The 24,311-nt window shown below is 46.9% G+C and overlaps 1 protein-coding gene across 1 annotated transcript in view; it reads right to left on the minus strand.

The window, feature by feature from the left end:
- Nucleotides 1-24,311, minus strand: part of SLCO2A1 (solute carrier organic anion transporter family member 2A1) — a 156,908-nt gene that overhangs the window by 74,669 nt on the left and 57,928 nt on the right. Inside the window, exon 2 of the mRNA XM_029074990.2 lies at nt 5,122-5,259. Within this exon, the coding sequence (XP_028930823.1) occupies nt 5,122-5,259 (138 nt within the window). The remainder of the gene's footprint in view (nt 1-5,121; nt 5,260-24,311) is intronic.

A 24,311-nucleotide genomic window follows, 5' to 3' on the forward strand; every position in this document is an offset into this window, starting at 1 on the left:
TGATTGCAGTCCCATATTTTTGTCTCATTCGATCAATGGTATTTATTGAGCGCTTACTGTGTGCAGAGCACTGTACTAAGCACTTGGAAGATGACAACACAACAGAATTAGCAGACAGGTTCCCCGCCCATAAGGCTCTGACTGTTCTATTCAAGGTATAAGCTTAGAATAATAATAATAATAATAATAATGTTGGTATTTGTTAAGCACTTACTATGTGCCGAGCACCGTTCTAAGTGCTGGGATAGATACAGGGTAATCAGGTTGTCCCACGTGAGGCTCACAGTCTTAATCTCCATTTGATAGATGAGGGAACTGAGGCACAGAGAAGTTAAGTGACTTGCCCACAGTCACACAGCTGACAAGTGGCAGAGCTGGGATTCGAACCCATGAGTTCTGACTCCCAAGCCCGGGCTCTTTCCACCTAGTCACGCTTCTTCCCTGCTTCACTGCTGTTACCTCACCCTCTCCAGCTGGGGAAACCAAGGCCCCGGGAGGTAAGGCACCTTGCTTTGAGGCACCTTGTGCATCAGAGGGAGCAAAGAATAACACTCTGGCCTTTTGTTCCCTGTTCCTTTCATTCATTCAGTCCTATTTACTGAGTACTCACTGTGTGCAGAGCACTGTACTAAGCACTTGGAAAGGACAATTCAACAACAAAGAGACAATCCCTGCTCAACAACGGGCCCACAGTCTTCAGTCAGCTGACGCTTTAAGGGGTTTTTTCTCCTGGAATCTGCCCTATGCAGTGAGCAAGGGAGGCATTTAAAACAAGCCTGAAGACACTTTAACAAGTCACAGATTGTCCCCAGCCCATCCCAGCTGATCAATCATGAGTGTGTGCAGAGCACTGTACTGAGGCCTTGGGAGAGTTCAAAAGTGCTAGAAGAAATGAGTTTGGCCCTGAAAGCCCTTAAGCCCAGATGGGGAGACAGAAACTTAAATTAATAACAGATGGAGGAAGTAATTGAGTGGAGAAGATATGTGCATGAAGGTGGCAAAAGTGCTCGGGCTGAAGTGGCAACTGGGGGGATATAAAGTGGGGAGAAAAAAATAATCAATCAGTGGTATTAATTGAGCACAGTATTAAATGTTTGGGAGTGCACAAACAAGAGAGTCGGTAGACACATTCCCTGCCACAAGCAGTTTACATCCAGGCAGCAGATTGAAGGATGGACTGGAGAGGGGAGAGGTTGGAGGCAGGGAGATCAACGAGGAGTCGGATGCAGTTATCATGGCGGTCCATGCTACTCTTCACCCTTGGCTTTATAGCACTTGATCAGCTCTCACAGGGAAGCAGCGTGGCTCAGTGGAAAGAGCCTGGACTTCGGAGTCAGAGGTCATGGGTTCGACTCCCGGCTCTGCCACTTGTCAGCTGTGTGACTGTGGGCAAGTCACTTCACTTCTCTGTGCCTCAGTTACCTCATCTGTAAAATGGGGTTTAACTGTGAGCCTCATGTGGGACAACCTGATTACCCTGTATCTACCCCAGCGCTTAGAACAGTGCTCTGCACAGAGTAAGCACTTAGCAAATATCAACATTATTATTATTAGCTCTCCCTTCTACAGAACCCCATAGCCACCCAGCCCACACAATGCTAGAAGTCAGAAAACCTGGATTCTCTTCCCAGCTCCACCGCTTGTCTGGGGCATGACTTGGGGCAAATCACTTCACTCTTCTTCCATTTCCTCATCTGTGAAAGAGAGATTTGATGCCTGGTCTCCCTCCTAATTAGTAAGCTCCACAAGGGTCAGGGACTAGATGTAATCTTATTATCTTGTGTATATACCCCAGAGCTTGGCACATAGTATGTGCTTGTATTTACCAAATACAATCAGATTATTATTAACTGAGGGTGCAGGCAGATTGGTTGGTGAAGGGAGTAGGACAAAAAAAAAATTTAGAAAATCCCAATTAAGTCCTCATACCACCTAAAGACTGGGGCTTTGCATTAAGTCCCCGAGACACTGACACCATTGAGTGAACGACACCTGAAAGCAGATGCAAAACAGGGAAGCAGTATGACCTGGTAGATAATAATAATAACTGTGGTATTTACTAAGCTCTTACTATGTGCCAGGCACTGTAATAAGCACTGGGGTAGATAAGAGCAAATCAGGTTGGACACAGTCCATGTACCACGTGGGACTCACAGTCTTAATCCCCATTTTACAGATGAGGTAATTGAGGCATAGAGAAGTGAAGAGACATGCCCAGACAAGTGGCAGATAAGTGGCAGAGGCAGAACTAGAACCCATGACCTTCTGACTCCCAGGCCCATCGTGGATAGAGAAGGACCTGGATTCTAATCCTGGCCCTGCCACTTCTGTGTTGCATGACCTTGGACAAGTTGCTTCACTTCTCTGTGCCTCAGTTCCCGCCTCTGTGAAATGGGTATTAAGATCATGAACCTCATGGGGAACAGGGATGATGGCCAACCCGATTAGCTTTGTAGAGTGCCCCGCACAGAGTAAGTGCTAAATAACCACAACAAAAAGAAAGAAAGAAAAAAAAAAACGTAGGCAGATGCTGAACCACAGTGGTGTTTGTGGCGGCACCGGGAATCTATTGCAGTCACTAGTGACTGGAACTTTATGGAGGCGGTAAGGGGGCCCAGGGCGTCTTCCAGGAGGTTCTGACTCAGATCTGTGATCATGAGAGATGGCCGGACAGTGAGGGCCTCTTTCATCCGAGAAGGCGGGGCCGGGCAGCCGGTCATTAAGCCGGGGTCTGGGAACATTACAGGTTTCACTGTTCCCTTCCCACAGCAGCCCCCGAGCCCTAATCCATTCCCTTCTTCCACCGGGGGCCTGGGACATTTGGGATCGGGGATGAGAGGCGTGTGACCAGAGGATGTGAGCTGATGAGACCAAAGTAATAATAATAATAATAATATTGGTATTTGTTAAATGCTTACTATGTGCCAAGCACTGTTTAAGCACTGGGGTAGATACAGGTTGTGGGGCTCACAATCCTAACCCCCATTTTACAGATGAGGTAACTGAGGCACAGAGAAGTGGCTTGCTTAAGATCACACAGCAGACAAGGGGCAGAGCCAGGATTAGAACCCATGTCCTCTGACTCCCTAGACCGTGCTCTTTCCAGCCACGCTGCTTTTTTGCCTCTGCTCTGAAGCACTGTTTTTGGAGTCTGGGCCCTAGAGAGCCAGCCTTGCACAGTTTCACTTACTCATGCAATCTTATTTATTGAGCACATACTGCATGCAAAAGACCATACTAAGTGATTGGGAGAGTACACAATAACACCAAACACATTCCCTGCCTACAGTGAGCCATGGGGACCCAGGTCTGTAGCATCCTCAGGCTCTGGGAATCTGGACACCCCTTGCCTTTCCACTGGCACTTGAGCCCCAATAGTCTGCTTCTTATCATTTGCTGTCTCTTTTTTTCTAGTGACATTTTTTAAACGCTTATTATGTGCTAGGCACTGTACTAAGTTCTCGGGTGCCTACAAGTTAATCAGAGTGGACACAGTCCACGGCCCACATGGGCTCATAGTTTTAATCCCTGTTTGGATGGGCCTTAGATCTGTATATTATTATTACTCTCATAATAGTGTAGGCCCAGAGAAGTTAAGTGACTTGTCTGTCAGGCAGCTGCCAAGTGGCAGAACCAGAATTCATTCATATTTATTGAGCACTTGCTGTGTGCACAGCACTGTACTAAGTGCTTGGGAAAGTACAAGACAATAATAAACAGTGACATTTCCTGTCCACACCAAGCTTCCAGTCTAGACCGGAGGAAACAGACATTACTACAAATAAGTGATAGAAATGTATATAAGTGCTGTAGGGCTGGGCCGGTGTGGGCACAAGGAAGCAAGTCAGGGCAATGCAGAACTGAGTGGGAGATGAGGAAAAGTGGGGCTTAGTCTGGGAAGGCCTCTTGGAGTAGATGTGCCTTCAATAAGGTTTTGAAGGTAGGGAGAGTAATTGTCAGATTTGAGGAGGGAGATCATTTCAGGCCAGAGGCAGGACGTGGGTGAGGGATCAGTGGTGAGCCACGTGAGATGGAGGCAGAGTGAGAAGGTTAGCACCATAGGAGCAAAGTGTGCGGGCGGGCTGTAGAAGGAGAGAAATGAGGTGAGGTAGGAAGGGTCAAGGTGATGGAGTGCTTTAAAACCAATGATGAGGAGTTTTTGTTTGATAAGGAGGTGGATGGGCAACCACTGGAGTTTTTGAGGAGTGGGGTGACATGCCCTGAATGCTTTTGTAGAAAAATGATCCACTCAGCAGAGTGAAATATGGATTACAACCCAGGACCTTCTGACTCCCAAGCCTTCTCCCTGCTCCTCTCCCACTTTGCCTCCTTCAGCCACTGAATTTCTGTGAAGGGAGGAGGGGGCACTCTGGAAGACCTCAGATGAAGGAGACTATGAGGAGACTCTGGACTGGGCAACTAAGAGGTCCCAAGTAGAGGACCGTTGCTGTGAGAGGGAACCTGGGCAAGAAGGGCTCCCTCCTCGGCCTCGCTGTGCCCAGACCCAGCGCCTTGGGAGGACGGGGGAAACCGTGACGCAACAATGACTGTTGAAAGAAGGGCAAAACTAAGAACAGCAATCCCCCTCTGGCCCGAACTTCAGGGTCCTGCACCTCAGAACTGCTATAGTATGGGGTTGAGGGGGAAAACTAAGGGTGTAGAGCCCAGTTCTACAGCTGCCCCAGCCCTCCTCCTGCTGCGATGCCCCATGCCATCTCTCCAGAGCCCTGTCCTCACTCTGAGGGGACAATGTTTGAGGGCCTGGCTAAGAGGAACAGGAACCGATTCAGAGCAACAGAATATAAAAAAGTGAAACTAATTGGAAACTGTAGCAGAAGGGAAAGGGCAGATAGTTTCCACCAGAGGTGGGTCGCTAGTGGTGTCCAGGCAGCCCTACCCCTTCTCCCCACCCCCCATTATGGCTAAATTAAGCACTTAACAAATGTCATAATTATTATTATTCCCCTTAAGCCCCTCAGAAAAGAGACTTTGGCAAAGCGGCACAGCTGCCTCATAGAAGAGAAGCATCCCCTCCTACCCCAAGTCCAACCCTCATCGCTTTCCTTCTGTTTGGTCCTTTGCCCTCCTTCCCAGCAGTTGGTTGATGTGACAAGCCCTTACCTCATTCAGACTGGAGATGAAGCCCGAGGAGAAGCTGGAGAGGCCAAAACGCTTCTCGATGGTGGTGAGGCTGCTTTTGAAGTAGGAGCTGTAGAGGAGCTGGCACAGCTGCAGGAGTCCATGGCAGAGCACAAACACCTGCAGCAAGAAGACCCACATGAAGCAAGCCATCATTCTCCAGGGCCAGGAGCCCACCTAAGGGTCTCACACCTGCCTCTACTTTTCCCACTCCTTTTAGCACCAACTGGATTCTCCCGGCAAAGTTCAGGGCCACTGGGGCCTTCCAATCAATAATAGTATTTAGTGAACACTTTAGTGTTCACTTACTGTGAACAGAGGACTGTTTCAAATGTTTGGGAGAGTAATAATAATAACTGTGGTATTTGTTAAGTGCTTATTATGTGCCAAACACCATACTAAGCATCGGGTAGATTTGAGAGGTAGGTATGCGAGGAAAATTGATTAAATGTTTGGGAAATGGGTCCATGTAGAAAAGCAAAAGGACCTGGACAGGATCTCTAAGAATGTGCTTAGACTAAGTAGAGTTGGCAGAAGAAGCCCAATATCAAACAAGGACCAGGTGGTCAAGACCTTCTGTGCTCACCTATCAATCAGTGGTATTTGAACACTTATGGTGGACACAGGGCAGGGCTTAGATGTGTTTGTGGGGAACTTGAATTAAGCAGCTCCCTCCTTGAGAAGCTTCTTAACAGAGCAGAAAACTGATTTTTAAATCAAATTCATAGTTTGGAAAGTAGAGAAATTGAGTAGGGTTGATGTATTCTTTGATGTGATGCTTTTAAAAAAAATGGCATTTGTTTAGCACTTACTCTGTGCCAGGTACCATACTAAGCACTGGGGTAGAAACAAGCTAATCAGGTTGGACACATTCTATGTCCCACATGGGGCTCACGGCAGATTAAGATAACTGAGGCAAAGAATAGTGAAGTGACTTGCCCCAGGTCACACAGCAGAGTGGCAGAGCCAGGATTACAACCCAGGTCCTTCTGATTTCCAGGCCGGTGTTCTAGCCATTAAGCCCCACTGTCTTCCCCTTTAGGGTAGGGAAGAGAGAAATCAGAAAGGTGAATTAACTTTAGAAAAAGAATTGGCCATTGTGTTGGGGTGCTTCCGTAATGACTTGTATGAGTTGTGAGCTCCTTGAGATCGGGGACTAGGCTCTTCCGTGAGATTTTTCCCCAACACTTAGTGTAGTGTTTTGCAAACAGTGGGGGCTCAATAAATACAACAGATTAATTGAAAGGAAGTTTGAAGGGTCTGAGAAAACTGTTTTCCCAAAAGACAGAGCTGCGGGCTCCAGAACAAACGATTCTAGTATATAAGGGGAAAGTGACAAGATGCCAAGTTTGGATGAAGCCAAAAGTATCCCGAGATTGAAGGATGGATGGGAAGCAGTGGAAATTAGTCAGAACACAAAAGAGAAGTATAAGGAAATGGAAAAAATGTCTAGGGATAAAATTAGAAAGGAAAAAGCAAGAAAGGAGATAAGAAGATAAAAACGGCATGAACCAGAGAAGATAACAAAAGACATTCTTTCATTTTATTAAATAAAAGAGGAAAACCAAGAAAGGCATTCCCACCCTACTGATAGCCGGGAAGGAAAGCTGATAAAAGCATCAGGGTTGTGTTTTTCACTTTTGCCTTTATGAAAAAAAACAAAACCAAAGGAGAAGCAGCATGGCCTAGTGGAAAGAGTACGGGTCTCGGAGGCAGGAGGACCTGGGTTCTAATGCCAGCTCCGCTGCGTGTCTGATGTCAATCCTTCCATGACCCCATGGCTCCCTCCCGTTATCGTCCCATCTCCCTCCTACCATTCCTCTCCAAAATCCTTGAGCCGGTCGTCTACACCCATTGTCTCAAATTCCTCTCCTCTCTACTTGGATGTCCTCCTGTTTAAAACAGAATTCCTTATCTTCCCACCCAAACCCTGTCCTCCCCGACTTTCCCATCACTGTAGATGGCACCATCATCCTTCCTGTTTCTCAATCCTGTAAACTTGGCATTATCCTTGACTCCTCTATCTCATTTAGCCCACATATTCAATCCATCACTAAATCCTGTCAGTCCCGCCTTCATAGCATTGCTAAAATCTGTCCTTTCCTCTCCATCTAAACTGCTACCATGTTAATACAATCATTCATCCTATCCCGCCGGGGTTACTCCATCAACCCCTTTGCTGAACTCCTAGCCTCCTGCCTTTCCCCACTCCAGTCCCTACTTCACTGTGCTGCCCAGATCATTTTTCTACAAAAACGTTCAGGACACGTCACCCCGCTCCTCAAGAAACTCCAGTGGTTGCCCATCCACATCCTTATTATAAAACAAAAACGCCTCACCCGTGGCTTTAAAGTACTCCACCACCTTGCCTCCTCCTACCTCACCTCACTTCTCTCCTACAACCCAGCCCGCACACCTCTCTCCTCTAGTGCTAACTTTCTCACTGTGCCTCAATCTCATTTACCTCAGATCCCTGGTCCTGCCTCTGGCCTGGAATGCGCTCCCTCCTCAAACCCAAAAGACAATTTCTCTCCCCTGCTTCAAAGCCTGAAGGCACAGCTCCTTCCAGAGACTTTCCCAGACTAAGCTCCTCCTTTCCTCTTCTCCCTCTCCCTTCTGCATTGCCCTGACTTTCTCCCTTTGTTTTCCTCCCTTCCCAGCCCCCCAGCATATCCCAGTTCTGCCACTTGTTAGCTGTGTGACTGTGGGCAAGTCACTTAACTTCTCTGTGCCTCACTTACCTCATCTGTAAAATGGGGATTAAGACTGTGAGCCTCATGTGGGACAACCTGATTACCCTGTATATCCCAGTGCTTAGAACAGTGCTCTGCACATAGTAAGCGCTTAATAAATACCAACATGATGATGATGATGATGAATTTATTTGTATTGCAGTCTGTCTCCCCCACCTCTAGACCGCAGGGAATGTGTCTGTTGTTGTACTCTCCCAAGCGGTTAGTGCAGTGCTCTGCACACAGTAAGCACTTAATAACTATAATTGAAAGAATGAATATGACCTTGGGCAAGTCACTTAACTTCTCCATGACTCAGTTACTTCATCTGCAAAATGGAGATTAAGACTGTGAATCCCACTGTGGGACATGGACTCTGTCCAACCTGATTAGCTTGTCTAGCCCAGCGATTAGCACAGTCCCTGGTACATAATAAGCACTTAACAAATACTACGAAAAAACGAACAAACAAAAACTTGAGTGCAAGAAACTGCCAGATGGAAGCCCTACTTGAGCTGAAGGGTTGGAAAGTCAAACGACTAGAAAGGAAAGGGTGAAACAGCATAATCCTGTGGGTAGGGCCTGGGACTCGAGGCAGGAGACCTGGGTTATAGGTCCATCTCTAACACCGGCCTTCTGTGTGACTGGGAGGAAGTCACTTAACCTCTTTGTGCTTCAGTTTTCCTCATCTGTAAAATGGGTATAACCCATTTACATTCATTACCCTATTTATTTTGTTAATGAGATGTACATCGCCTTGATTCTCTTGATTCAGAGAAGCAGCGTGGCTCAGTGGAAAGAGCCCGGGCTTGGGAGTCAGAGGTCTTGGGTTCAAATCCCAGCTCTGCCACTTGTCAGCTGTGTGACTGTGGGCAAGTCATTTAACTTCTCTGTGCCTCAGTTCCCTCATCTGTAAAAGGGGGATGAAGACTGTGAGCCTCATGTGGGAGAACCTGATTGCCCTGTATCTACCCCAGCGCTTAGAACAGTGCTCTGCACATAGTAAGCACTTTACAAATACCAACATCATCATTCTAATTATTTGCTTTTGTTTTAATGTGATGTTCATCCCCTTGATTCTATTTATTGCTATTGTTCCTGTCTGTCCGTCTCCCCCAGTTAGACTGTAAGCCCGTCAAAGGGCAGGGACTGTCTCTATCTGTTACCGATTTGTACATTCCAAGCGCTTAGTATAGTGCTCTGCACATAGTAAGCGCTCAGTAAATACTATTGAATGAATGAATAAGACTGAGCTCCATGGAGGAAAGGGACTGTATCTGATCTCATAACCTACATCTACCCTAGAACTTAACACATAGTCAGCACTTAATAAATACCAAAATTACTATTATTGAAACACTGGGTTTATGTGATTCAGCAGAGGCCAGGGACATTAATAATAATAATAAATAATTATGGAATTTAATAATAATAATAATAATAATGATAACAATGGTACTTGTTAAGCATCTATGTTGGGTCAAGCACTGTTCTAAGTACGAGGGTAGACACAAGATAATCATGTTGGGAACAGTCCCTGTACCACATGGGGTTTACGCTCTTATCCCCATTTTACAGATGAGGTCTCTTTTTAGCGTTTACTATGTGTCAAGCAGCTCAGTGGAAAGAGCACGGGCTTTGGAGTCAGAGGTCATGGGTTTGAATCCCGGATCAGCCACTTGTCAGCTGCGTGACTTTGGGCAAGTCACTTAACTTCTCGGTGCCTCAGTTACCTCATCTGTAAAATGGGGATGAAGACCGTGAGCCCCACGTGGGACAACCTGATTCCCCTGTGTCTACCCCAGCGCTTAGAACAGTGCTCGGCACATAGTAAGCGCTTAACAAATACCAACATTATTCTTATTAAGCACTGGAGTAGATACAAGATTATTATTATTTTATTATTATATTTGTTAAGTGCTTACCATATACTTACAGTACGTAGGTATGTATACTGTTAAACCCTGGATTAGATTCAGGATTATCATTATGATCATTGTTGTATTTGTTAAGTGCTCACCACTTGTCAAGCAATGTACTAAGTGTTGTGGTAGAAACAAAATAATCAGTTTAGAAACAGTTCCCGTCCCACGTGGGGTTCACAGCCCGAGGGAGGACATGAATCTGAGAGTGCTTGAAGACTGTAAGCTCACTGTGGGAGGGGAATGTGTCCATTTATTGCTGTATTGTACTCTCCCAAGCACTTAGAACAGTCCTTTGCACACATTAAGTGCTCAGTAAGTACAACTGAATGAACTGTGTTACTGAAAGCTTTCAGCCATCATTTCTGAGAATGTGTGGGAGACGGAGAAGTCCTTGGTGTCGAGAAAAGAGCAAACGCTTTCTCTTTCCAAAGGGGAGATCCTGATATTTCCAAACTCGTAAGATGAACATCAGACCCTGAGAAGAAGCTAGAAGAAGTTGGCAAACCATCTGTTAGCAACCGCCGGAAAGGAGAAAAGGTACTAAGCCACAATCAACACAACTCTGGAAAGAACAAACGGTTCCAGCATTGTTTCATCATTTTCCATCACTTCGGAGAAGTCACGCGGCCTAGACGAAAGAGCGCAGGACTGGGGGTCGGGATGACTGAGTTAATAATAATAATAATGTTGGTATTTGGTAAGCGCTTACTATGTGCTGAGCACTGTTCTAAGCGCTGGGGGAGATACAGGGTCATCAGGTCGTCCCACGTGAGGCTCGCAGTCTTAATCCCCATTTTACAGATGAGGGAACTGAGGCACGGAGAAGTTAAGTGACTTGCCCACAGTCACACAGCTGACAAGTGGCAGAGCCGGGAGTCGAACTCATGACCTCTGACTCCGAAGCCCAGGCTCTTTTCCACTGAGCCACGCCGCTTCCAGCTCCGCCACTTATTTCCTGGGTGACCTTAGGCAATTTGCAGCCATTCGTCATGCCACGTGACACCGTGTGGACGCCTGTCTGAACCCCAAGTCCTAGAATTTTTCTTTGGGGGCACCGCAAATCCCTCCGCCCTTGCTCCAGAGCCCCTGCATTCTCCCTCAAGGACCTCCTGCACATCAGTATCTCTTTTAACCTGGAAAGCACTTTCCAACTTTTACCACTGTTATCCTTCCGGCTGCCTCATTCATTCAATCGTATTTATTGAGCACTTACTATGTGCAAAGCATCGTATTAAGTGCTGGGGAGAGTACACTATAACAATAAACAGACCCATTCCCTGCCCACAACGAGCTTTTTTTCCATCTGAAACTGGGCCCGTACGAGTTTAATTACTTTTGGGAAGGGAGGCGGAAGCTCTGATCCCAAATCAGGCTCTTGGTCCAATACCAATGCTCCTTTCTAGACTGTAACTCGTCAGAAGGACCTGGGTTCGAATTCCAGCACCACCACTTGTGGGAGCAGCATGGCTTAGTGGAAGGAGCCCGAACTTGGGAGTCACAGGTCATGGGTTCTAATCCCAGATCCGCCACTTATCAGCTGTGTGACTTTGGGCAAGTCATTTCGCTTCTCTGCATCTCAATTAACTCAACTATAAAATGGGCATTAAGACTGTGACCCCCATGTGGGATATGGACTGTGTCCAACCTGAAAAGCTTGGGTCTATCTGAGCACTTAGAACAGTGCTTGACGCATAGTAAGCACTTAGTAAATACCATCATCCTCTTCGTCAAGGGCAATGGGAGGAACACCAGACGACCACAGAGACAACCAGGCCTTTATAAATGCACTGCCCTTGTGGATATACTCCCTCTCTCGCTTAGTACAATGCTCTGCACACAGTAAGCGCTCAATAAATACAATTGAATGAATGAATGAATGTGAGGCTGGGGGTCAGGTCTGGGGGTGGTTGTCAATCAATCAAGCAAGCAATCAATAGTGTTTATTCAGCACTTACTGGGTGCAGAGCACTGTGCTAAACACCTAAGAGGGTACAATAGTAGTATTCATTCATTCATTCAATAGTATTTATTGAGCGCTTACTATGTGCAGAGCACTGTACTAAGCGCTTGGAATGGACAAATCGGTAACAGATAGAGACAGTCCCTGCCCATTGACGGGCTTACGGTCTAATCGGGGGAGACAAACACACAAAAACAATAGCAATAAATAGAATCAAGGGGATGTACCTCTCATTAACAAAATAAATAGGGTAATAAAAAATATATACAAATGAGCAAATGAGCACAGTGCTGAGGGGAGGGGAAGGGAGAGGGGGAGGAGCAGAGGGAAAGGGGGGGAAAAGGGGGCTTAGCTGAGGGGAGGTGAAGGTGCGGTAGAGGAGCAGCAGAGGGAGCAGAGGGAAAAGGGGAAGCTCAGCTTGGGAAGGCTTCTTGGAGGAGGTGAGCTCTAAGTAGGGCTCTGAAGAGGGGAAGAGAGTTAGTTTGGCGGAGGTGAGGAGGGAGGGCGTTCCAGGACCGCGGGAGTACTTGGGCCAGGGGTCGATGGCGGGATAGACGAGAACGGGGGACGGTGAGGAGGTGGGCGGCAGAGGAGCGGAGTGTGCGGGGCGGGCCGTAGAAAGAGAGAAGGGAGGAGAGGTAGGAGGGAGCGAGGTGATGGAGAGCCTTGTAGCCTAGAGTGAGAAGTTTTCGTTTCGTGCAGAGGTTGATAGGCAACCACTGGAGGTTTTTATGAAGGGGAGTGACATCCCCAGAGATATTCGCTTCCCACACAGTGAACTCACAGTCTTCTTCACTTTACTGTTGTTGTTGTTGTTGTTGTTACTTAAAGCTCATCTTTGACTGTCCCTGCTGCACTTTGGTCTTAACGGCTTCTTCCTCTGGCCAGGAAGGGATGATCACCCCACCCCAGTTGGTCCCTGAACCGCGCCCCCCCTCCAATGTCTCCCATGGCCCCTTCCCCGTTATACACACACACACACACACACACACACACACACACACCCCAGCACAGGCAAATCCCCCTTGGACCGGTTGTTCCTACAGGACCGACCCCCTCCACACCCCACCCCTAAACGTGGCTCATCTCCGCTCCCAATCCACGGCTCTTGGCCACAGTACGGTCCGGGCTCTGCGATTCACGGATGTACTTGGTCGCCCTGGCTTAGTCAGCCTCTCGTTTCCTCCTCCTCAGATGCCTTGCTTGGCTCATTTGTCTAAGCCAGCCAGAGGAAGTGATTCATTAATCAATGAGAACACGGCCTGGAAGCCACGAAGGGGCCATACCCCATCTGGTGGGACGGCTGAGCCTTGGACTTCTTTCTCTTGAGGAGATCCAACCTTTCCAGGGAAATCGTAAAATATTGCTTTGACGGGTACTCTCGTCTCCTCCTTCTCCTCTTTCAACCACCATTTTTTGGTCTGTCACCACAAAATCCTGTTGGTTCTAACCTCGTTGTTTCCAGGAACCTCTTATTCCTCCAACTAAGCAGCCACATGCTGGTCCAGAGAAGCAGCATGGTATGGTTATACTGTACTCTCCCAAGCGCTTAGTACAGTGCTCTGCACACAGTGAATGCTCAATAAATACGACTGACTGACTGATAGAGCACAGGCCCGGAAGTCAGAGGACCTAGGCTCTGATTCCGGCTCTGACACATCTGCTGGGTGACCTTGTGAAAGTCACTTCTCTTCTCTGTGCCTAGTTACCTCATTAATCCATCAATCAGTGGTATTTATTGAACACTTACTATGTGCAGAGCACTGCTCAAAACGCTTCGGAAAGTACAGTGCAAGAGAATCAGCAGAAATGTTCCCTGCCCAAAATGAGCTTACAGTTTAGATTGGGAAACAGAGAGACATGTATCTCCTCTGTAAAATGGAGATTAAGTCTGTGAGCCCTATGTGGGACAGGGACTGTGTCCAACCTGACTTGCTTGTTTCTACGCCAGTGTTTAGTTCAGTGCCTGGCACATAATAATTATGGTACTTTTTAAGCACTTACTATGTGTCAAGCAGTGTTCTAAGCTCTGGGTTAGGTAAAAATTAATAATAATGTTGGTATTTGTTAAGAGCTTACTATGTGCATAGCACTCTTCTAAGCGCTGGGGGAGATACAGGGTAATCAGGTTGTCCCATGTGAGGCTCACAGTTAATCCCCATTTTCCAGATGAGGTAACTGAGGCCCAGAGAAGTGAAGTGACTTGCCCACAGTCACACAGCTGACAAGTGGCAGAGCTGGGATTCGAACCCATGACCCCCGACTCCCAATCCCGGGCTCTTGCCACTGAGCCACACTGCTTCTCTTCATCAGATCGGACACAGTCCCTGTCCCAAATTGGGCTCACGGTCTTAATCCCCATTTTACAGATGAGCTCACTGAGGCCCAGAGAAGTGAAGTGACTTGCCCAAGGACACACAGCATACAAGTGACGGAACTGAGATTAGAACCCAGGTCCTTCAGATTCCCAGGCCCGTGCTCTACCCACTATGCCATGCTGTTTAAATGCTGGAACATAATAAGTGCTTAATAAAATAACACTATTGTTGTTATTAGTAGTAGTAGTAGTATCATTCTTCCCCTCGACTCTATTTATCGCCATCGTTCTCGTCTGCCCGTCTCCCCCGATTAGACCGTAAGCCCGTCGAACGGCAGGGACCGTCTCTATCTGTTGCCGACTTGTTCATTCCAAGCGCTTAGTACAGTGCTCTGCACATAGCAAGCGCTCGATAAATACTATTGAATGAATGAATGAATATCATTATTATGATTGTCATTTATTTCCCAGGTTGACTATCCCATTGGCCTGCTCCTAGAACTCCCAGCTTCCAATCCAAACTTCACCCTGCTTCCTGGAGCATTTTTCTAAAATGGTGTTCTGCACACATTTCCCCACTCCTCAGAAATCTCCAATGGTTACCCATTCCTCTCCATATCCAGCAGAAACTTCTTATCATTGACTTCAGGGAACTAATTCAGCTCTCTTCCTTCTACTTATCCACTCCCTCTCCCACTACAGCCCAGCTCACCTTCTGCACTTCTCTCAAACTCATGCGATCGCTCTGCCTTCTTCCCTTTTCTCCTACAGGAGCCTCCTTCTCACATCTTTCTCCCTACCTGGAATTCGCTCCCACTTCATATCAGCCTATCCACAGCTCTCCTGGTCTTGAGAAGCAGCGTGGCTTAGTGGAAAGAGCCCGGGCTTGGGAGTCAGAGGTCATGAGTTCGAATCCCAGCTCTGCCACTTGTCAGCCGTGTGACCGTGGGCAAGTCACTTCACTTCTCTGGGCCTCAGTTACCTCATCTGGAAAATGGGGATTAACTGTGAGCCTCACGTGGGACGACCTGATGACCCTGTATCTCCCCCAGCGCTTAGAAGAGTGCTATGCACATAGTAAGCTCTTAACAAATACCAACATTATTATTGAAAGCCCTTCTGAATTCACAGCTCCTCCAGGAGACCTTCCTAGATTTTATCCCAGAGCATGGGCCTGGGAGTCAGAAGGTCATGGGTTCTAATCCCACCTCTGCAGCTTGTCTGCTGTGTGGCCTTGGGCATGTCACTTTACTTCTCTGTGCCTCAGTTACCTCATCTGTAAAATATATTGTTGGTATTTGTTAAGCGCTTACTATGTGCAGAGCACTGTTCTAAGCGCTGGGGGAGATACAGGGTCATCATCTGTCCCACATGAGGCTCACAGTTAATCCCCATTTTACAGATGACGTAACTGAGGCACAGAGAAGTTGACTTGCCCACAGGCACACAGCTGACAAGTGGCAGAGAAGACCGTGAGTCTCATGTGGGGCAGGGACTGTGTCCATCCTGATTTGCCTGTATCTACCCCAGCGCTTAGTACAGGCCCTAGCACAGGGTAAGTACTTAACAAATAACATTATTATTATTATTATTATCCCCTAAATACTACTACAGCACTTTTCTATGCCACCTATGCACTCGTGTACTTTCAGCCTCCTTGTAGCACTTTAGTACAGTTCTTAGATACCCTATCACTTAACCACTCACTCATATATACGCCCACTTTTCCTTGCACCGATCTGTAAATTATTTTAGGGTCTCTCTCTCCCATTAGATTATAAACTCCCTGAGGTCAGGGATCATACCAACTAACTTTAATATCATCTCCTAGTAGTAATGGCATACTATAGTCCAAGCATTCTGATAAGACCTGGGATGGATATGAGATAAATTAATTGGACATAATTTCTGTTCCACTTGGGCCTCAACGTCTCAGAGGGAGCGAGAGAGAGGTACGTTATCCCCGTTTTACAGATGAGGAAACCGAGGCACAGAGTTGTTAAGTGATTTGCCCAAACTCTCACATTAGCAAGTGGTGGGGCCAAGAGGCCATGCTGCCTCCTGTGTGCCTCAGTACCTTGTTCTGCATGTGATAGGTGCTCAATAAATATATATTATATATTAATGATTTATAGACTGATTGAAATGAGGACTGAGGCAGTAACGGCCTGGGAGTATCTCGGGTTTATGAGAGGATTTCAAAGGCAGGGGAGTGGGCTGACCAATTCTGTTTGGGAGTCAGAAGGAACTGGGTTCTAATTCCAGCTTCACCACTTGTCTAATGGGTGACCTTGGGCAAGTCATTTCACTTCTCTGTATTTCAGTGACCTCATCTTTAAAATGGGGATTAAGTCTGTGAGCCCCATGTGGGTCAGGGACTGTGTCCAAACAGAAAAACGTAAGCTTGTTGTGGGTAGGGAATGTGTCTGTTTATTGTTGTATTGTACTCTCCCAACTGCTTAGTACAGTACTCTTGAGCACAGTAGGTGCTCAATAAATACGATGGAATAATGAACTTGTATCTACCCCAGCACTTTAATATAGTGCTTGGTCATAGTGAGTGCTTAACAAATACCATAAGAGAAACAAAAAACAAAAAGTAATCTCTGTTCTCAAGAAGCTTATAGTACATTAGGAGAAAGGAGCAAGCACAGATATATAAATCAATAAAACTAAACCAAAAATGTGAAAGCAAACAAAACCTACTTGAAATATAAGAAGATAAAGAATGGAAACTTATAATCATGAAATTAAGAGAACTAGGGATCTAGCCCTCAGGGGTTCCTGGAAAGACTGGAAGTTCAGGAAATAAGTGGAATGATTCAGTGCAGCTGGTCTTTTGAGCAGAGCTTTGGTGGGAGGGTGGTGTGTGGAGAGGAGAGGGGGGCCAGGAGCCTAGGGAGGGACAAAAGCAGGGAGATGGATGGAATGGAAGGGGGCGCAGAATTCACAGGCTAGCAGATCTGGAGTGGTCTGGAGCCCCATTAGAGCAGAGATGGCTACTGGAGCACGTCACTCCATCCGTCTCAAAAGAAACGGTCTGGACAAGTGTTTTCAACCTCACTCCTTCCTCCCCTACTCCGGGCCCTCTATGAACTTTGGATTCATGTAGCTTTTCTCTTTCTAAGACCAAAAAAAATCCTAATTTTTATCCTCATTCTTCCTTTCACACCATCAGTAGGCAGAGAATCAGAGATTCTCAGGCCTGTGAAAACCATGGCAAGGTCAGCATGTCTCACCCCCTGCCTCTGAACAGGTCAACTCCCAAAGGCCTCCAGGGATGGGGACTGGTCACTGACTTTGGCCATCTGGCCATCCTGAGGTGGGGAAAAATTGGATTCTCCCATTCCAAATGATGGAGTGATGTGTGGCACTCACATCACTCAGGGCACGCAGCACAGTGGGATGATGTTAGAAGAACATTCCCCCCCCGATTAGACTGTAAACCCGTCAAAGGACAGGGACTGTCTCTATCTGTTGCCGACTTGTACATTCCAAGCGCTTAGTACAGTGCTCTGCACATAGTAAGCGCTCAATAAATACTATTGAATGAATGAAAAGAACATTTGTCTCAGCCCCTTCCCCAGACCGTTTCTTTAGGGCAACCCCTGGGCCACTCCAAACCTTCACTCCCGCCCTCCAACCCTGCTGTAGAACCATTGTACTGCCCTTCCAGAAATTCCATTCCCTCTCAATTGGTCTTTTATCTTAAAGATCATCCCACCACTTCATTTTTCTCCCAGACGCTTCTGATGCCAAGCAAAATCCCCTTCTTTTTCTGCATCAGGACTGGCTGTGTCCAGCAAAACAAACCAGGCAAAGTCTCGTGAATGTTGTCTTGGCAGAGGAGCCAGAGAATGGCTGGGGCCAGTTTTGCGGGGTGAATATAGGAAGCAGCCCCCTCAGGGGGCTCCAGCAGCACGGGTAGCCAAGATTAAGAAGCAGCCTTGCCTAGTGGATAGAGCACGGGCCTGAGAGTCAGAGGGACCTGGGTTCTAATCGCAGCTCCAATAGAGAGCCCCTTGAGAGTGGTCATGGATAGCTATGATAATAATAATAATTATGGTATTTGTTAAGCAATTACTATGTGCCAGGCACTGTACTAAACGCTGGCCCGGGGTAATACAAGCAAATCAGGCTGGACAAAATCCCTGTCCCACCTGGCCTCAGAGTCATTGATTCAATCGTATTTACTGAGCATTTACTGTGTTCAGAGCACTGTACTAAGTGGTTGGAAAGTACAATATAGCAATGAAGAGAGAAGGTCACTGCCCACAATGGGCTTGCAGTCCCCACTGGATTATTGCATCTACCTCCTCTCTGATTTCTCTTCCTCCTGTCTCTCCCCACTCCAGTCTATACTTCATTCTGCTGCCCAGATTATCTTTTTATAGAAATGCTCTGGGCATGTCACTCCCCTCCTCAAAAGCCTCCAGTTGTTGCTTATCAACCTTCGCATGAAGTAAAAACTCTTCACTCTTGGCTTCAAAGCTCTCCACCACCTGGCCCCCTCCTACCTCACCTCCCTTCTCTCCTTCTACAGCCCAGCCTGCACACTCCGCTCCTCTGCCTCCGCTAACCTCCTCACTGGGCCTCGATCCCACCTGTCCCATGTCCTACCTCTGACCTGGAATGTCCTCTCTCCTCACATCCGCCAAACTAACTCTCTTCCCCTCTTCAAAGCCCTACTTAGCGTTCACCTCCTCCAGAAGGCCTTCCCAGACTGAACTCTCCCTTTCCCTCTGCCCCTCCTCCCCTCCCCATTGCCCCTACTCTCTCCCTCTGCTCTACCCCCTTCCCCTCCCCACAACAGTTGTGCATATTTGTATATATTATTCATTACTCTATTTTATTAATGATGTGTATTTATCGATGATTCTATTTATCTTGATGGTATTGATGTCTGACTACTTGTTTTGTTTTGTTGTCTGTCTCCCCCTTTTAGACTGTGAGCCCATTATTGGGCAGGGATTGTCTCTATCTGTTGCTGAATTGTACATTCCAAGCACTTAGTACAGTGCTCTGCACACAGTAAGCTCTCAATAAATATGATTGAATGAATAAATGAATGAATAGAGGGGCACATAACGGACTTAAAGTCTACAGTCTTAATCTCCATTTTATAGATGAGGAAACTGAGGCCCAGAGAAGTGAAGTGATATGCCCAAGATCGCACAGCAGACATATGGTGGTCGGGATTAGAATCCATGACTTTATGACTCCCAGGTCCACTGGTGTGGATCTCTGGAGACCCTGCCTCTCCCTCCTCACCTCTTCTGGGCTCTACATGCCTTCCCTCTCTAGGCTGGCCTTCTGGTCTAAGGGGTAACGATAATAATAATAATCATTACGGTACTGTTAACCACGTGCTATGTGCCAAGCATTGTTTAAACACCGGAGTAGATACAAGGTGGTCAGGTTGGACACAGTCCCTGTCCCACAAGCTCACACTCTTAATCCCTATTTTACAGATGAGGTAACTGAGGCCCAGAGAAGTGAAGTGACTTGCCCAAGACCACACAGCAGACATAGTAGAGCAGGGATTAGAACCCATGACCTTCTGACTTCCAGGCCCATGGTCTATCCACTACACCAGGGATGTAGCTCAGTGGAATGTGGAGGCTGATAAGAAGCAGAGAACAGAAGCAGAGAAGCAGAAATGACACCCTCAGGGTGGTAAATGCTCCGACTTGAAGTTGAAAATTGTCTGAGAATAGACTACACGCTCGCTCTAGATTCATGCAGAATGTATTCAAATTGTAGTCACACGGCTCAGAGATTCTTGCCTCTTCTAGGAGCTTGATAAGGCCCAGAGGAAAACCTTACTGAGCACCCCTGCTTAGGCCAGAAATTGTTTCATGGTATTTGTTAATCGCTTACAATGTGCCAGGCACTGTACTAAGCACCAGGGTAGGTACAGGTCAATCTGACTGGACACAGTCCACATCCCTCGTGGGGCTCACAGTCTTAATCCCCATTTTAAAAATGAGGGAAAGCACAGGCCTGGGAGTCAGAAGGTCATGAGTTCTAGTCCTGGCTTCACCGCTTGACTGCTGTGTGACCTTGGCCAAGTCACTTCACTTCTCTGTGCCTCAGTTCCTCATCTGTCAAATGGGGGATTGAAACTGTGAGCCCCACGTGGGACAGGGACTGTGTCCTGCTCAGTTTGCTTGTTTCCACCCCAGCGCTTAGTACAGTGCCTGGAGCATAATAAGCACTTAACCAAGACCATCATTATTGGTCTAAGAGCCTGTTGACAGCGGTCCCACTTCTGAGTCACCTCTGTGGACTGTGTTACCCTCACTCTACCCTCAGATTCCCTGGTCTACCAGTGGAAATCCCTCTCCTAATGCTTATTCTTCTAGGGCTAGGGCCAAAGAAACCCTGGGCAGGAAGGCTAGGCAGGGAGAGGAGACTGCTGGTGGGGAGGCGGAGCAGGCTCATGACAATCGGGCTATTTATTTAGCTCTTCCTCTGGGCCAAACACTGTACTAAGCTGTGATTTATGGCTCAGTCCGCAGACTTCGCTCTTCTAGCTCCAATTAGCTCTCTGTGCCTCAATCTTGTCTATCTCATCACCAACCCCTTTCCCACATCTTGGGAACTCCCTCTCCCTCAATATTTGCCAGACCACAACTCTCCCAACCTTCAAAGCCTTTTTATGGTCATATCTTTTCCAAAAGCCCTTCCCCAGTTAAGACTTCTTTTCCCAACTCCCTCTCCTTGCTGCATCCTCCATGTACTTGGAGCTTTATCCATGGAGCAGTTGATATTCACCCCACCCTCAGTCCCCCAGCACTTATGTATGTATCTTGTCATTTATTTGTTTCTATTAAGCCTGTCACCCCGTCTAGACTGTGAGCTCCCTGGGGGCAGGGGATGTGTCTGCAGCATGGCCTAATGGATAGAGCATGAGCCTGGGAGCCAGACGGTCATGGGTTCTAATACCGCCTCCGCCACATGTCTGCTAAGTGATCTTGAGCGCGAAGTCAATTTACTTCTCTGGGCCTCAGTGTCCTCATCTGTAAAATGAGGATTGAGACTGTGACCCCCACGTGGGACAGGGACTGTGACCAACCCAATTTGCTGTATACATCCCAGTGCTGTGGACAGTGCTTGGCACATACTAAGTGCTTAACCAATACCATATTTATTATCATTACCAACTCCATTGTATTATAATAATAATGTTGGTATATGTTAAGCGCTTCCTACGTGCAGAGCACTGTCCTAAGCACTGGGGTAGATACAGGGGAATCAGGTTGTCCCACATGAGGCTCACAGTTAATCCCCATTTTACAGATGAGGTAACTGAGGCACAGAGAAGTGAAGTGACTTGCCCACAGTCACACAGCTGACAAGTGGAGAGGTGGGATTCAAACCCATGACCTCTGACTCCCCAGCCCGGGATCTTTCCACTGTGCCACGCTGCACTTTCCAAACATTTAATGGAGTGCTTGGCATCCAATAAGCACTCAATAAATTCCACTGATTGATTGATTTGATACAAGATAATCAGTTTGGACATAGTCCCTGTCCCCTATGGGGCTCAGAGTCAACTTGATCATTCATTTATTTAATCATATTTATTGAGCACTTACTGTGTGCAGAGCACTATACTAAGTGCTTAGAAAGTATAATTTGGCAACAGATAGAGACAATCCCTATCCAACAACGAGTTCACAGTCTAGAAGGGGGAGACAGACAACAAAAATAAAACAAGTAGACAAGCCTAACTTATTTAGGCTAGATATTTTATAAATCAGGGCTATTGAAAAAGCTGGCTGTGTACTGTAAAAGGCATTTGTACAAAATACCTATCCTAGTATTGCTTCCATATTGACATCATATAAAGTATTATTGATAAAGTGGTGTCTCTAGAATAAAAATAATAATAATAATGATGATGATATTTGTTAAGTGCTTACTATGTGCCAAGCACTATTCTGATCATCTTCTATCTACCCCAGCACTTAGTACAGTGCCTGGCACATAGTAAGCACTTAACAAAAACCATAATTAAAAAGAGCTCAGAGTAAGACCCCGGCTGCTAGCTCCAGCTTCTTCCCTACTCCTCCAAGGAAAACACTGGGCTTTTGAAGAAAGGTTGCCTGAGGCCATGTCTCAGCAGTCTTTTTGGCCTAATGGAAAGAGGACTGGCCTGAGAGTCAGAGGACCTGGGTTCTAATCCTGACTCTGCCACCTGCCAGCTGTGCCACCAGAGGCAAATCGCTTCACTTCTCTGTGCTTCAATTTCCTTACTTGTAAAATAGGGATTCAGTACCTGATCTCTTTAAGCAGCGTGGCTCAGTGGAAAGAGCCTGGGCTTCGGAGTCAGAGGTCATGGTTCGACTCCTGGCTCTGTCACTTGTCAGCTGGGTGACTGTGGGCAAGTCACTTCACTTCTCTGTGCCCCAGTTACCTCATCTGTAAAATGGGGATTAACTGTGAGCCTCACGTGGGACAACCTGATTACCCTAGCACTTAGAACAGTGCTCTGCATATAGTAAGCGCTTAACAAATGCCAACATTATTATTATTATTCTTATTATTCCTCAGACAGCGAGCCTCATATGGGACAGGGACTGTGTCCCACTTGATTATCTTCTACCCACTCTACTGTTTACTACAGTGCTTGACACATGATAAGTTCTTATCAAACACCAACATTACTACTTGTTGAACAAATAAGAAGCTTGGGAGCAACACTCTGATGTCTCTTGAGGCCAAGAGTATCAACTGAAGGGCACTTGGAACTCTTTGGAGAAAGAAGGACCTGGGTTCTAATCCCAGGTCCACCACTTTTCTGCTGTGTGACCTTGGGCAAATCACTTAGCCTCTCTGTGCCTCAGTTACCTCATCTGTACAATGAGGATTAAGACTATGAGCCCCATATGAGACATGGACTGTGTCCAAGCTGATTACTGGCGTCTACCCTAGGGCTTAGTTTAGTGCTTGGTAGTACTAAGTACTTAACAAAAACCACTAAAAATAAAAAAATAAAAAAAAAGATGGAGAGCACAGGTAACACCTTTTCACTGTGAGTGTGAGGGTGAAAAGAGAGTAGTCAATCACTCGATCAGTGTGTTCTGTCGAGTTCCTACTGTGTTCAGAGCACTATGCAAAACTCTCGGGAGACCTACCATAGAGTTAGTAGATACTGGCCCTACCTTCAGGGAGTTTTCATTCTAGTTGGTGTGGAAGGGACAGACAGTGAAACACTCTTCAGAGGTGGGTAAAGAGAACAAGAGGGTGTGTATGTGAGGTAGTGTTCAAGTAATAGGGTGTGGAGGGAGGTTAAAAAGTTCTATGGGAGGTTGTGAGTTCACAAGTGCTCAGGTGACAGAGACGAGCCAAAGTGCTGCAGCGTGGTCTAGTGGAAAGAGCATGGGCTTGGGAGTCAAAAGGACCTGGGCTCTAAACCCAGCTCTGCCACTTGTCTGTTGTGTGACCTTGGGCAAGTCACTTCACTGCTCTAGGCCTCAGTTACCTCATCTATAAAATGGGGATTAAGACTGTGAGCCCCACACGGGTCATGGATTGGGTCCAACCTGATTAACTTGCGTCTACCCCAGCGGCTCAGTACAGTGTCTGGGGCACTGAAAGAGCTTAAGTACCATAGAAAAACAAAAGGGAAGGTGGGACTGAAAGAACGCTAGAGGATCCTTTCAGGACACGAGAGTCCCTGATCCCCTTTTAACACAGGTTTACCAGTGCCTCCAGGTTCAAGGTCGATTGTCCGTTTCCCTGGCTCGAGACGTAAGCTTGTTGGGTGGGGGGGGAATGGATCTGTTTATTGTCGTATTGTATTCACCCAAGTGATTGGTACAGTGCTGTGCACACAGTAAGCGCTCAGTATGATTGAATGAATGAATGAATCCTGCTAGGGAGAGAGTTCATATAACGGGTAAGGAATCTCTGCCAAAATGGGCTCAGGGAGACTGGGAGATGAGGTGCTGAGGGCAGAGGGTGGAAACAGACATCGTGTGACCTTGCAAATTCTCAGTGGCCCCTGAACCTGTGGGGGATCATTATTGGGTGGGGTAGGTAGGGAGAGAAAAGTAAGCCTCCCCCCATGCCGCCGACCCCTGTCCAGAAGGGATGGGAGAGTGAAACAAGGGAAGGAAACCGTCTACATCCTGAAGTGAAAAAGAAATCTTTTGATCTGTAGTAAGTAACCTCCCTTCTTGATTTTCTGGGGATGGGATTTGGGATCCAAACAGTGTCCCCGCTATCCT

This window comes from Ornithorhynchus anatinus, chromosome 1, assembly GCF_004115215.2.
Source record: "Ornithorhynchus anatinus isolate Pmale09 chromosome 1, mOrnAna1.pri.v4, whole genome shotgun sequence".
Lineage (NCBI taxonomy): Eukaryota > Metazoa > Chordata > Mammalia > Monotremata > Ornithorhynchidae > Ornithorhynchus > Ornithorhynchus anatinus.